General features: G+C 45.9%; 1 protein-coding gene across 2 annotated transcripts; it reads right to left on the reverse strand.

The window, feature by feature from the left end:
- Positions 1–5,810: 5,810 nt before the first annotated feature.
- CALCB (calcitonin related polypeptide beta) lies at positions 5,811–10,641 on the reverse strand. Of its 2 annotated transcripts, XM_060157783.1 has the most exons (5): positions 10,582–10,641; positions 9,403–9,497; positions 9,006–9,137; positions 6,865–7,049; positions 5,811–6,267 (listed from the first exon to the last, which is right to left on the reverse strand). In XM_060157783.1, the coding sequence occupies exons 2-4, from the start codon at positions 9,486–9,488 to the stop codon at positions 6,890–6,892; spliced, it is 378 nt and encodes a 125-aa protein (XP_060013766.1). In that variant the 5' UTR covers positions 9,489–9,497; positions 10,582–10,641; the 3' UTR covers positions 5,811–6,267; positions 6,865–6,889. The 2 variants fall into 2 exon arrangements, with proteins under 2 accessions (XP_060013766.1, XP_060013765.1); XM_060157782.1 differs by lacking the exon at positions 5,811–6,267 and having other exon boundaries at positions 6,977–8,126.
- Between the last annotated feature and the right edge of the window lie 1,791 nt (positions 10,642–12,432).

Raw genomic sequence — 12,432 nt, forward strand, 5'->3', positions numbered from 1 at the left:
ACTGTAATCAAGATAGTGAGGAATTGTTGAAAGAATAGACAAATAGATCAATGGACCAGAACAGAGAGCCCAGAAATAGACCCTCACAAAAACAGTCAACTGATGTTTGACAAAAGGCAGTACAATGGAGTAAAGATAGTTTCTTCAACAAATGGTGTTGGAACAACTGGATATCCACATGCTAAAAAATTATTCTAGATGCAGACCTTTCACAAAAATTAGCTCAAAATGGATCATAGGCCAAAATGTAACATGCAAAACTATAAAACTCCTAGAAGATTATATAGGAGAAAACCTACATGACCTTGGGTAAGGTGATGCTGTTTTAGGTACAACACCAAAGACATGATCCATGAAAGAAGTAATTGATTAAGTTGGACTTCATTAAATTGAAATCTTTGCCCTGCAAAAAACAGTGTCAAGAGAATTAGAAGACAAGTCACAGACTGGGAGATGATATTTGGAAAAGGCACATCTGATAAAGGCCTATTCTCCAAAATATACAAAGAATTCTTAAAACTTTGAAAATGGGCCAAAGACCCTAACAGAAACGTCACCAAAGAAGATATACAGATGACAAGTAAGCATATGAAAGGATGATCCAAGTCATATGTCATCAGGAAAATGTATATTAAAACAGCAGTGAGACACCACTACACATCTATTAGAATGGACAAAATCCAGAACACTGACAACACCAAATACTTGGCGAGAATGTGAAGTAGCAGAACACTCATCATTGCTGATGGGAATGCAAATGCTACCAGCCACTTTGGAAGGCTCTCTAGTAGTTTCTTACAAAACTAAACATACATTTAGCATATGATCCAGCAGTCGCGGTCCTTGGTATTTACCCAAACTAGTTGAAAACATATGTCCACATAAAAACCTGCACACAGATATTTATAGAAGCTTGATTTATAATTGCCAAAATTTGGAAGCAAACAACATGTCCTTCAGTAGATGAATGGATAAACTGTGGTACATTCAGACAATGGAATACTATTCAGTGCTAAAAAGAAATGCGCTACCAAGCCATGAAAAGACATGGTGGAAACGTAAGTGCATGTTACGAGGGGAAAGAAGCCAATCTCAAAAGGCCGCATGTTGTATGATTCCAACTATGTGACACTCTGGAAAAGGCAAACCAGGGTTTGCCAGGGGAGTCAAGGGGAATATTGAACAGGCAGAGCACAAAAGATTTTTAGAGCAGTGAAATACTCTACATGCTATTATAATGATGGATATATATCATTATACTTTTGTCCAAATTCATAGTATGTACAATACCAAGAGTGAACTCTAAGGTATGCTATGGACTTTGGGTGACTATCATGTGTCAGTGTAGGTTCATCCTTGGTAAAAAAAAAAAATATATATATATCTATATATATATCTATATATATATATCTATATATATAGATATATATATATATAGTTCTGGTGAGTGATGTTGATAATGCAGGAAGCTGTGCATGTGTGAGGGCAGAGGGTATAGGAAAATCTCTGTCCCTTCCTCTCAATTTTTTGCAAACCTAAAACTGCTCTTATAAAAAGTTTTTATTTAAAAATATAACATAATATATAGTTTAGAACTATGTAAAATATGCACATAAAAGGAAGACAATAAAAACAAATCATAGTGGTTGAATTAAGCTTATTGAAATCTTCTTTCATATATTGATTTTTCAAAGTTTCTGAAATTAGTTTTTCTTACTTAAGCAATACAATTATGTTTATCACACTGAATGCAGTAACAAGCAAAATACACAATACCACGTGTAAACTATTTGGTAGTAATTATCAAGAATGTAAACGTATATGGACAAAGATTAGAAGGTAATTGTAAAAATAAAAGACTTCTTAAGGAAAAAAATATAGACACTTGCCAAATGACTCACCAATCCCACTCCAAGGTATTTACCCAAAAGAAATGGAATGTATTGTATTAGTTTCCTAGGGATGCCATAACAAATTACCACAAACTCAGTGGCTTCAAACAACAGAAATTTATTCTCTCATTCCAAAATCTAGGTGACAGAGAGCTGCACTCCCTCCAGAGACCCTGGGGGAGAATCCACTCCATGCCTCTTCTAGCTTCTGAGAGCTGCTGGCTGATTTGGCTTCCTCGGTTTATGACTCTCCCTACCTCTGTCTTCACATCATCTTCTCTTCTGCGTATCTTCCTCTTTGTGTATCTCTTATAAGAACACATCATTGGATTTAAGACTGACTTGGATAATCCAGGATGAGCTCATTTTAGGATCCTAATTTAATTACATCAGCAAAGATCCTTTTTCCAGATAAGGTAACATTCACAGTTTCCAGGGACGAAGACATGGGCATATCTTCTTGGGGGCCCCAGTTTGGCCCACTACACTTATCTTCACACAAATATCTATACACAAAAGTTTATAACAGCTCTATGCATAAATGCCCAAAACTGGAAGCAACCCAGGTGTCCTTCAGTGGATAAATGGATTAACAAACTATAGTACATCCCTGTAATGTAATAGTGCCCAACAATAAAAAGAAACAAACTATATACATGCAACAATATGGATAAATCTCAAATGCATTAGGTTAAGTAAAAGAAAATTCAGACAAAGTTACATATTGATTCCATGTATATGACATTCCAGAAAAGTCAGAAGAATCTGATTAGATGTTTTCCAAAGAAGACATACAAATGGCCAACAGGTACATGAAAAGGTGTTCAACATCACTAATCATCAGGGAAATGTAAATCAAAACCATGATGACATATCACCTCACACCTGTTAGAATGGCTATTATGAAAAAGACAAGAAAAAACAAACGTCAGCAAGGATGTGGAAAAAACTCAACACTTGTGCACTGTTGGTGGGAATGTAAATTGGTGCAGCCACTATGGAAAATATGTAGAGTTTCCTCAAAAAATTAAAAATCAAACTACTATATGATCTAGCAATTCCATTCCTGGGTATTTATCTGAAGGAAAGGAAATCGTTGTCTTGGAAAGATATCTGTACCCTCATGTTCATAGCAGCACATGGAAACAACCTAAGTGTGCATTGACGGATGACTAGATAAAGAAAATGTGATATATGGGTAGATATAGATATGGATATATAGACATTGGTGTATATAGAGAGTTTTATATATAATGGAATGTTACACTGTTAAAAAATGGAAATCCTGCCATTTGTTACAACATGGATGGACCTTGAGGGCATTATGTTAAGTGAAATAAGTCAGACAGAGAAAGACAAATACTGTATGATATCACTTATGTATGAAAAAAACCCCAAAACCGAACTCATAGAAACAGAGAACAGATCTGTGGTTGCCAGAGGTGAGGGTAGGGAGCTGCAAATGGGTGAAGGCAGTCAAGAAGTACAAACTTCCAGTTATAAGATAAAGAAGTCCTGGAGATGTAATGCACAGCATGGTGACTATAGTTAACACTACTCTATTATCTATCTGAAAGTTGCCAAGAGAATAAATCTTAAAGTTCTCATCGCAAGAAAAAACATTGTAACTGTGTGTAGTGATGGACGAACTTACTGTGGTGATTTCACAATATACGCATATATCAAATCATTACACTGGACACCTAAAACTGATACAATGTCATATGTTAATTATATATCAATTTTAAAAGATAAATATTTTTAAAAACTATAGAGAGAGAACATAACAGTTGTTATCAGGGTTTAAAGACTGAGGGGGCAACTGACTGCAAAGGAGAAATGGGGGACTTCTGAGGAGTGATGAAACTGTTTTGTGCCTTTATTGTGATGGTGATTACATGACTCAAATGCACTGTCAAAACCCATTGAATTGTATGCCCAAAAAATGGCTTTTCTCTATAAAAATGTAAATATATATGCTTATAAAGAGATACTGGGGCTGGAACTCTGCAAACCACATTTTTCTTTGTCAGGTGGATCCCTGCCAATTGGAGGTCCTCAAAGGAAACAAGAAGGCATGAAGAAGAAACTTGCTTCTTCTTATTTTGATTTCTGTCTCTGTCAGCATCACCCCCAGTTTCTCTACTCTGCCAGGGAAATTGGTTCCTGTTTGCAGTTTTGTGTTCTTTCCTACACTCCTAAAACAGTCTCGTTGCACCCCTTCAATGCGTGCTGCTGTTGCTTCAATACCAGCATCAGATGACCTTCCTTCTCAATGGTCTGAGAATTCTTCTTTAAGTTCCTAGATTCTAATTCCCTCACCACTTCCCCTCATTTTCCCAGCCCTGTGGATGGTAGCTGCTTCCTTTGGTTTTTATCTCTGCACTATTTCTTGTTTTCTTTTGCCTTTTCAGTACTCTATTGCCTACTTAGTCAATGTCTTAGAGTATACTTTCTGTTAAAATCACTGATGTGGTTTCTGTTCTATGGACTAGAAATTGACTGATAGAAAGCCCGGGTATTTCCTGTGCCCTATGAAGTCCTACATGATCTGTCTTCCTCATTACATCTCTGACCTCATCTTCCACTTTTCTTTCCCCTTTCCCACTCTCACTCACAAGAAATACAATTGATAAAGGAGCATGTTAAACCTCACCACAAGGGTGTAGCCATCAAAATTCAGAATATGGGAAACTCCATTAGACAAATAACTTAGTCTCTCCAACAAATAAATTGCAGGAGGGAAAAAAAAGATAGAGGTGAAACCTCTAGATGGGAAGTGCCTTAAAACGATCAACCAGCAGCAAAGTGAAGACCTAATTTAAGCCCTGATTTATATTTATATACATAATATATATAATTTATATAAGATTAATATATATGATATCATATATCTAATATATAAGGTAATTGAGGGATTTGAACTATTTAATTGTTAAATGGAATTTTGGTTATATTTAAAAGTCCTTCCCATTTGGAGATACAAGGGGAAATATTTATGGATATATTGGGTGGTAGGGGAGGTCTGGGGGAAGAAGATGGCTCATAGATGTAATAACATTGGCCGCAAATTGATCCTTGTTGAAGCCAAATGTCTTAGTCCATTCAGGCTACTGTAACAAAATACCGCAAACTGGGTGGCTTATAAAAAACAAATATTTAGTTCTTACAGTTCTGGAGGCTGGGAAGTTCAAGACCAGGGTACCTACAGATTCAATATCTGGTGGGGTACCACTTCCTCATTCACAGCAAATTTCTCACTGTAAATTTATATGCAGAAGGAGCAAGGGAGTTCTCTCAGGCCTCCTTTATAAGGGCACTAATCCCATTCATGAGGGGACTAACCTTGTGACCTAATCACCTCCCCAAGGCTCCACCTCCTAACTCTGGGGGTTAGGTTTCAACATATAAATTTGGGGAGGGACACAAACATGCAGCCTATAGCACCAAGTAATGGGTAGAAGGGATTCATTTTATTATAGAAAGACTAGGTTGTTTGTATGTTTTAAATTTTCCATTTGTCTTCAAAAATCTGAGGGTCTACCATGTGAGGCAGCTAGGTCAAAGAATGGCTCACAGGTCTCTGGAAAACAACAGGAGCCATTGTTGAAAAGCATACGCTGCAGTGGTTTCAACTGTAAGCTCTGGAAATCAGCACCTGTGTTTGCCACTGTCTATTTGTGTGACCTTGGACTTCACTTCTCCATGCCTCTGTTTCCCTACATGTAAAGTGGAAATGATAATGGGGTCTAGCCCTGTGGGGTTGTCCTGAAGAGTAACTGAATTAATAGGTATAAAGCACTACCTTGGAACATCATCTGGCCCATAGTCATCCCTCAAAATATGTCTATTATTATTATTATTGCTATCAAATAGGAAGACAATTTGAAAAGAACCAACCGGGTCTTGAAACAAGTGTATCGAAAATATGTCTTTAATCTTAATGAAGTTCACAAATGGCACAATATTGACATTTCTTTAAACAAATTATACAACCATGTTCTTAGACAATAAAGCATAGCATCACCATTACCATGTGTCCCCAGAGGCCGTAGAGGCAGTGATTTAATGTCCCCCTAAGATTTGGCGGAGCTGCCATGGTCAACAGGACAGCTTTCAAAGAACCAATTTGCTACCAGATAAGCTAATGAGAGATGCCATCACATTTACTGCACAAAGAATCAAATATAAAAAAGATGCACAAGAAATATGGAATTAGCTTATTTTGCATTCAGTTTCATTCCTTTCAAGTGACAAAGGTGCTTTTTTTTGGATATCTATTAGGATGCAAACATGTATATCTTCCTTGGGGCCTCCTCACCAAATTGTTGTCAACAGAAGTTAATAGAAGTGGTGAGTTCAGCTTCCTGGTAACCTGAGATGAAAAAGAAATAAAATAAAAAAGAAGAGGAGGAGGAAGAGGAAAAGAAGAAGAAAGAGAATTAGGAGAATCAGAAGGACAAGAAGAAAATAATCACAATTCTTACTGAAAGAACACAAATTTATAGAAGTGCTTCTTCAACTGAACACTATTTATAAATTATGGATATGAGATGTAAGCAAGCTTTGAAGGCAAATGATAAGCAAACAATTCAATGGTAACTATTAATATCAGCAGTAGTATTATGATTATAGCCCTCTGGTCTGAATCTGTGAATACTGATCAAGAGTTGAGTGCTTTCTGAAACTGGGTTCATTAATGACAAGTGGCCCAGGCTAAGATTTGCAAGGCCCTACCTTTCTAAATACAGCAAGTTTTTTTTTTTTCTCTCTTCTCAGAAAGATGACACTGCATCTCTGCAGCCTGTCCTAGTGCTCTGATTTCAAGCTGAGTTGTAGAAGGAACTCACTAACTCAAGAAGAATAATGTAAGTGGAGAGAAGGGATCTGCAGCTAGGTCCAGTGGGTTTCAAAATGTGGGTCCTAACCTCCAAATCCCTTCCCCTCCCATCTGACAGTACAAGGCAATCACCTTCTTCCCAGAGTCATTGCACTGCTCAGGCCTGAAGGTCCCTGCGGCGCCGGCCAAAGGCTTCAGACCCCACATCGGTGGGCACGAAGTTGCTCTTCACCACACCCCCAGATCTGCTCAGCAAGCCTGCCAGCCGATGGGTCACACAGGTGGCGGTGTTGCAGGACCTCTTCTGGGCAGTGATGCTGCTTTGCAGGATGGAGAAAAAGAGAAGGCCTGTCAGTGAGAGGCTGGGGCAGGAGCCTACCCCATAAGGCCTTCATAAAGAGAATTGTAGCTCTTTGACACACCACTTAAGAATAGGTGTTTCTCCTAAATGCAGTTATCAAAGCTGTTAGGGCAAATGGCCTGGCGGCCTTTGCTAGAAGCCCTGCCCAAAGATTTTCACAAAAAAATCCAGTTCTAAGCCATGTGGCAAGTGCTAAAACCCTATACTTATCACTCCTTACATACGCCCACCCCAACATGTAAGGAGCATATAGACGCCATACCCTAGCCACGAGCACCAACAAAACCACTTTCCATAGAAAAATGAAAATTCCCTGAAGTCTTACCTGGAAGAGGCTCAGAGCACAGGGTTTGCAGCATCGTCCCCCAGAAATGCTTACCTGCTCCTCAGCACACCTGTTCTCATTGCTGGAGCTGGTTCACAGGGACCCTCACCAAGCCCTGCATCCTACTACCCTAAGGCTAAGGCTACTTTCAAGCATAGGCCCTGGGCACTCTCAGGCCTGGGACAGGGACCAGAATAATGACCACCAAAGTGCAAATCCTTTTAGAAAATAGGTTTATTCATCAATGATGAGGCATGAGGGATGAAGCAGGAATTGGACGGCTCTGCCCATGACATTCTCTGGTATCTCAGAAGCTTCCCTCACTCTCTTATCTCTAACCTTGTCTGTGAGTCCTGCTCTCTTTCTTTCCATCCTGTGGTCCCCAGCATTCTCTGTCATAAGCAAAGCTACCAATACCAGCTTGAAGAGCAATCCAGGCAAAATCTGCATGCATTAACTTCATCCATGGGAGCAAGAAAGGAAATCAGGAAGGAGTGAGTGGAAGGAGTTCACTTGGCATCTTGGGGCACCCCAAAATGGGAGGAGCGGTCCCTCTCCAAGCTGCTGGCTATGTCACTTTTCTTGCCAGGTGTTTCAGGCCCGAAGCCCATGCCAGAGAATCTATGAAAGTTGTTCAGGTCCTTCCAGTACGCGCTCAGCACACAGGTACTCAGATTACTGCACCGCTTAGCTCTGGAGCCATCCAGGCTGCAGGGAAAAGACATGCCAGACAAAACCATGCACCAGGGCTGCCCCTGAGGGCAGTCATGCAGAAGGTTAGACCCAGGAGGGGGTGCCTGGAGCAGAGAGATGAGAGGGGCAGGCAGGAGGGTGGCTCACGCATCCTCCATTAGGAGAACTCAGAGGTTCGCTGAGCCAGGGCAGTGCAGGGAAGGGCTGTGGTGGGGAAGGGGTGACCTTTTCTGGCATTCCACATGCTGCTCAGTCCTTCATGCTCTGCAGAGAGGTTCTCAGGGTGAATGCAGGTGCAACATGTGACTCTGCTGGTGTGAGCTCCAAGCTCAGGGTGCACAGGGAGGTGCGACTGGGGAGGGGTGTCTGGCCCCATGAGAACATGCACATCTCCACAGATTCTACACATCTAAAGGCCCCGGACCTACCTCAGACACTGCTCTACCTGACCCCACCCTCTGCAAGGCCTTTGGTTTCACCTTTCAAATGTGCAATGAAGGTGCCTTGCAGGTGTGAAAGAACAACATACACAGGTTAAATTTCTAAGACATCCAGAGCTATAACAGCCCATCCCCTGGCTTCACACTTACCAGTCCTAACTCATCCAGTGCTGGGTGTTCTCCTTAGTCGGGCAAGACCAATTCCCAGAGTAAGTGATTCCACACCTCCCCATTTCATTTCCTAACAGCTTTCAGGAATGGATCTTTTTAATGTGTCTAACCACAGTCCCTCCAGTTGCATGTGGACCTCTGTCTTCCACGTAGGCTGAGAATGACTGAGTCCCAGGTCCTGGCGAACAGGGACAATCTGCTGAACTCTTGGCCCAATGCGGTCTCTCCTACCTCTCTGGGATATGTCCTCGTGAATATGCCAGGGCTGGGTGCTGAGCCTTACCTGGAGTCCTCCGTCTCCTGCTCCAGCTCATTGGTCTTGCTCTGCACATAGGCCTTCACCAGTGCAGCCAGCAGGAGGCGCCCTTCCTTCTCACTGAGTGACCCGGGATCTGGGAGGGTCTCCAAAGCAGACCTGGAGAGAGGAAGCAAACCCAACACAGACTCTAAGTCCCTGCCTGCCTCCTTCCCAGGATAAGCAGCCAGGCTTCCTGGTCTCTGTGGCTTATCCCTGAGGATGTGGCTCTCCTGACTCCCAGCCCACAGGGCTCAAGCCCAGTGTACACCTGAGGGTGTTGATTCACTGTGAGTCTCCCGCTGCTGTGACTTCAGAGGCACAGAACCGCCTGATCCCAGGGGCAGTGGAAGGGGAATGCTCTCGTGGCTTCAGGCTGTCTCACCTGAGTGGTGTTGCCTCGAGACTGCCTGCCTGGCACAGGACCAAGATGCTGAAAGCCAGGAAGGGGGAGGACTTCCCGAAGCCCATGATGCCTCTCTGTAAAGGGAGAATGACGTTACCACTGCACCAAGACCAAGCACCGCCTGGAGCCCACAGACCCAAGTTCCAGTCCGGCCCGGCCTCTGCCACAACTGCCTTGAGAATTCGGGCAGGTTACCCCGCCTCCCCACGGCTCAGTTCGGTTCATTTGCCAGATGGGCTGCTTTGAATCTCAAAATATACATTACACTGAATCGCATGGTACAGCAGAAACAGGTGTCCTGGGGTGAGGGTGGGGGATTCCGGTTTTGTCCCGTGGAAAGCCAGGAAGAAGCCATGCACATGCACATAAATCCACACCTTCTGCCCTATGCAGAAACCAAGCGAGAACCCACCCTTGCTGTGGACTGTGCCTGTCTTCATAGGGACTGAGAAATCTAGGACCACCTTCACCTCCTCTGGACTTTGCCACCAACAGTTGGGAAAGGAAGGCAGTAAGGGTAAACTGGAAAGGAGCGCTAATCTCTCAGTCTGTGGGTTTGGGTTGGGGATCATTTAACGTGCCGGTTACTGGCGTCTCTCGGCTCTGCCCGAACAGCCAGCCTCTGCTGAAGCGCAGTTTAGCAGCAGGTGCTGGGCGCCAGCTCAATGTTCTGGCCGGCTGACTGCACTGCCCCAAGCCCGCGCCAATGCCCCAGGGACGCTTGCAGGCTGGAGGCGCCTCAGAGGAAGTTTCAGGGCTCAACCGTCCTGAGACCCAAACGTGATCCCTCGGGACACAGACTGCTCAGGGCACTCCCAGACCAAACTCGGGAAGAATCCTGCACGCAAAGGACTGGCACAAATGCAGGGGCTGCAGACCCAGGAAGGCTAGGAAGCTAGGGCTGGGCTCACGGAACTTCCAGCGCCCAGGCGAAGCCCTGGGGATGCTTGCGGTTCCACTGGAGCTAGTTAGAAGAAAACGAGCTGACAGCCCCAGTCTCCTGTCTTCTTCCAAGGGGAGAGACAGCTAGCAGCACCTGGCTATAGGTGGGCCGGGATGGCCGTGAGAAGCAAAGAGAGGCAGGCAGGCAGATGGGGCAAATTAGATGAACTATGCAGAGGCTGGTAATTAAGAGTGAGCAGAGTGGGAAGTTCTCACCTGGCGATTCGAGTTTCAGGAGAGCGCGAGATGCGGGTCCACCCGGATGGACAAAACGCCTGCTGTGGGCGTCTTCCCCGCGGAGCTCTCTGCTCTTATGCCACTGATGGGGGGCGGGGAGGTCCCCACGAGCCCGCGCGGCCAATCCAAAGTGGCCAGGAGCGACCCAGCTCCGATTGCGTCATTGCTCGCGCTCCGCACACCAGTCCACTAGGGAGGGGAACCATCCGCTCTGGCTGTCACTCGCAATGAGGTCATTGCTTGGGCAGCGGGAGGGCTCGGAGAGAGCGGAGAGACTTCGACGTCCAGAAAGTGGGAGAAAATTGTGTAGAGTTTGGTGTCACCGACAGTGAGGGGCCAGAGTTTCTCTCACTTTCTTTGTGCCTGAACTCCGGCCTTGCACTCCCTCCAGCCACGCCAGTAGGGACTCCGGCCTGGTCCCTTAGATTCTGAAGGGATCTCAGATGAAATAGACCACGGTGGAAGAAGGGGATGGTGGGGGGAAAGGGCCCTTAAAAAATTGATCCCTCTGGACCAACTAGGGTGATCTGGGATATCCTCCACTCCGTCCTCTCCTTCAACAGCGCCCTGGCGCCCAGGGCCCCGCAAAGTTGGTTTGCTGCCAGTCTGGCAACCTAGCCTCTTTCTTCTCGCTTCTCTGGGACGGGTAGGAGTGAAAGAGAGGACTCGCACTGTCTGCGCAGAGGGCTAGGCATTCCTCTCGTGCTCCCGAATTCTCGACTGCGGGTTCTGCATCCCCCACTCTAACCGGGGATCCTGCGCTGCGGCGCTGGAGTTGGTTTACACAGCTGTCCGGCGCCTCTGCCTTCTGTTTTCCAAGCTGCTGGGCCAGGACGCCTGTGTCCGGGTTTCCACCTGTCTCGCCCTACACCCCAGCCCCACTTCCCTGAAGCCCTTGATTGCAGATCTGTCCGGGGTCAGCGCCTACCAACGGGGCAACCTTTGGACTTTCACACACGCGCCACTCGCAGCCACAGGCCGGCGGGTGCGCGTCCAGCGCTCACCTACCTGGACCCCAGCCACACGCTCTCCTTTCGCACTCACACACAGACACTCCGCAGATCGCCAGCACTCGCTGCAGCAGATGCGCCCTCACCAGCTGTTCGCAAAGGAGGGAGCTCGCATCCACCCATACCGACCTCGCCCAGATCCGAAAGCAGCCCCCCGAGTTTCTGCTTTCAGAAACAGGCAAGTTTTATATGCACAGGGGTACACACTGTCCCCCAAGCACGGACATAGACACAAGCACAGGCACGCGCACGGACTCTGCCTTTCCCTCTTTCCTTACGGAAAGCCGGGTCTGGAGTCCGCGCGGCGGGCGCCCGCGACACCAGGGAGCTGGGAGAAGATCCCAGCTCTGGCTGAAGGGGCGTAGAGTGTCATGGGGGTAGAGGCAGTGCGGAAGTGAAGGAGCGCAACCACCTTCAGGCCCTCAGGCTAGCCCTGCTGAACGTGGTAGCTGCGACCCCAAGTGCTCCCGCCGGGCCCTCCTGAGCTCGCGAAGCCTCTCCGGAAGCCTCGCCCAGGGGTGCGGGGCAGGGAGCGAAGCCAGAGGCTGGCGGAATGTCCGCAGCTGGTGACGACCGTTTCTGCAGGTCAGAAGGGAGCTCAGGGGACGTCTGTCTAGGCCCTCCTGGTCTTATTTTCTGTGGCAGAACCCCTCTTGCGGGCCGAAGACGGCCCTCCAGCACCTGGGCAACCGAAACTCCAGGTCACAGCCCCAAAGAATCCGGGCCGCCAAACCGGGCGACTCTTGCCGGGCCTGCTACCCCGGCGGGCAGAAGGCACAGAGGCTGCTTGACCCGGAGTCTCCCCTACCCCCGGGAACGC

Source organism: Lagenorhynchus albirostris, chromosome 9, assembly GCF_949774975.1.
Source record: "Lagenorhynchus albirostris chromosome 9, mLagAlb1.1, whole genome shotgun sequence".
In the NCBI taxonomy this organism is placed as follows: Eukaryota; Metazoa; Chordata; class Mammalia; order Artiodactyla; family Delphinidae; genus Lagenorhynchus; species Lagenorhynchus albirostris.

What these genes read in the sequence shown, in the direction of transcription:
- CALCB (XM_060157782.1), bottom strand. Translation starts at nt 9,488, where the DNA reads ATGGGCTTCGGGAAGTCCTCCCCCTTCCTGGCTTTCAGCATCTTGGTC. An exon ending in CTCGAGGCAACACCACTCAG is followed by an intron (nt 9,138 to 9,402) that starts GTGAGACAGCCT and finishes TCCTCTCTCCAG; the next exon opens with GTCTGCTTTGGAGACCCTCC. An exon ending in CAGGAGACGGAGGACTCCAG is followed by an intron (nt 8,127 to 9,005) that starts GTAAGGCTCAGC and finishes TTTTCCCTGCAG; the next exon opens with CCTGGATGGCTCCAGAGCTA.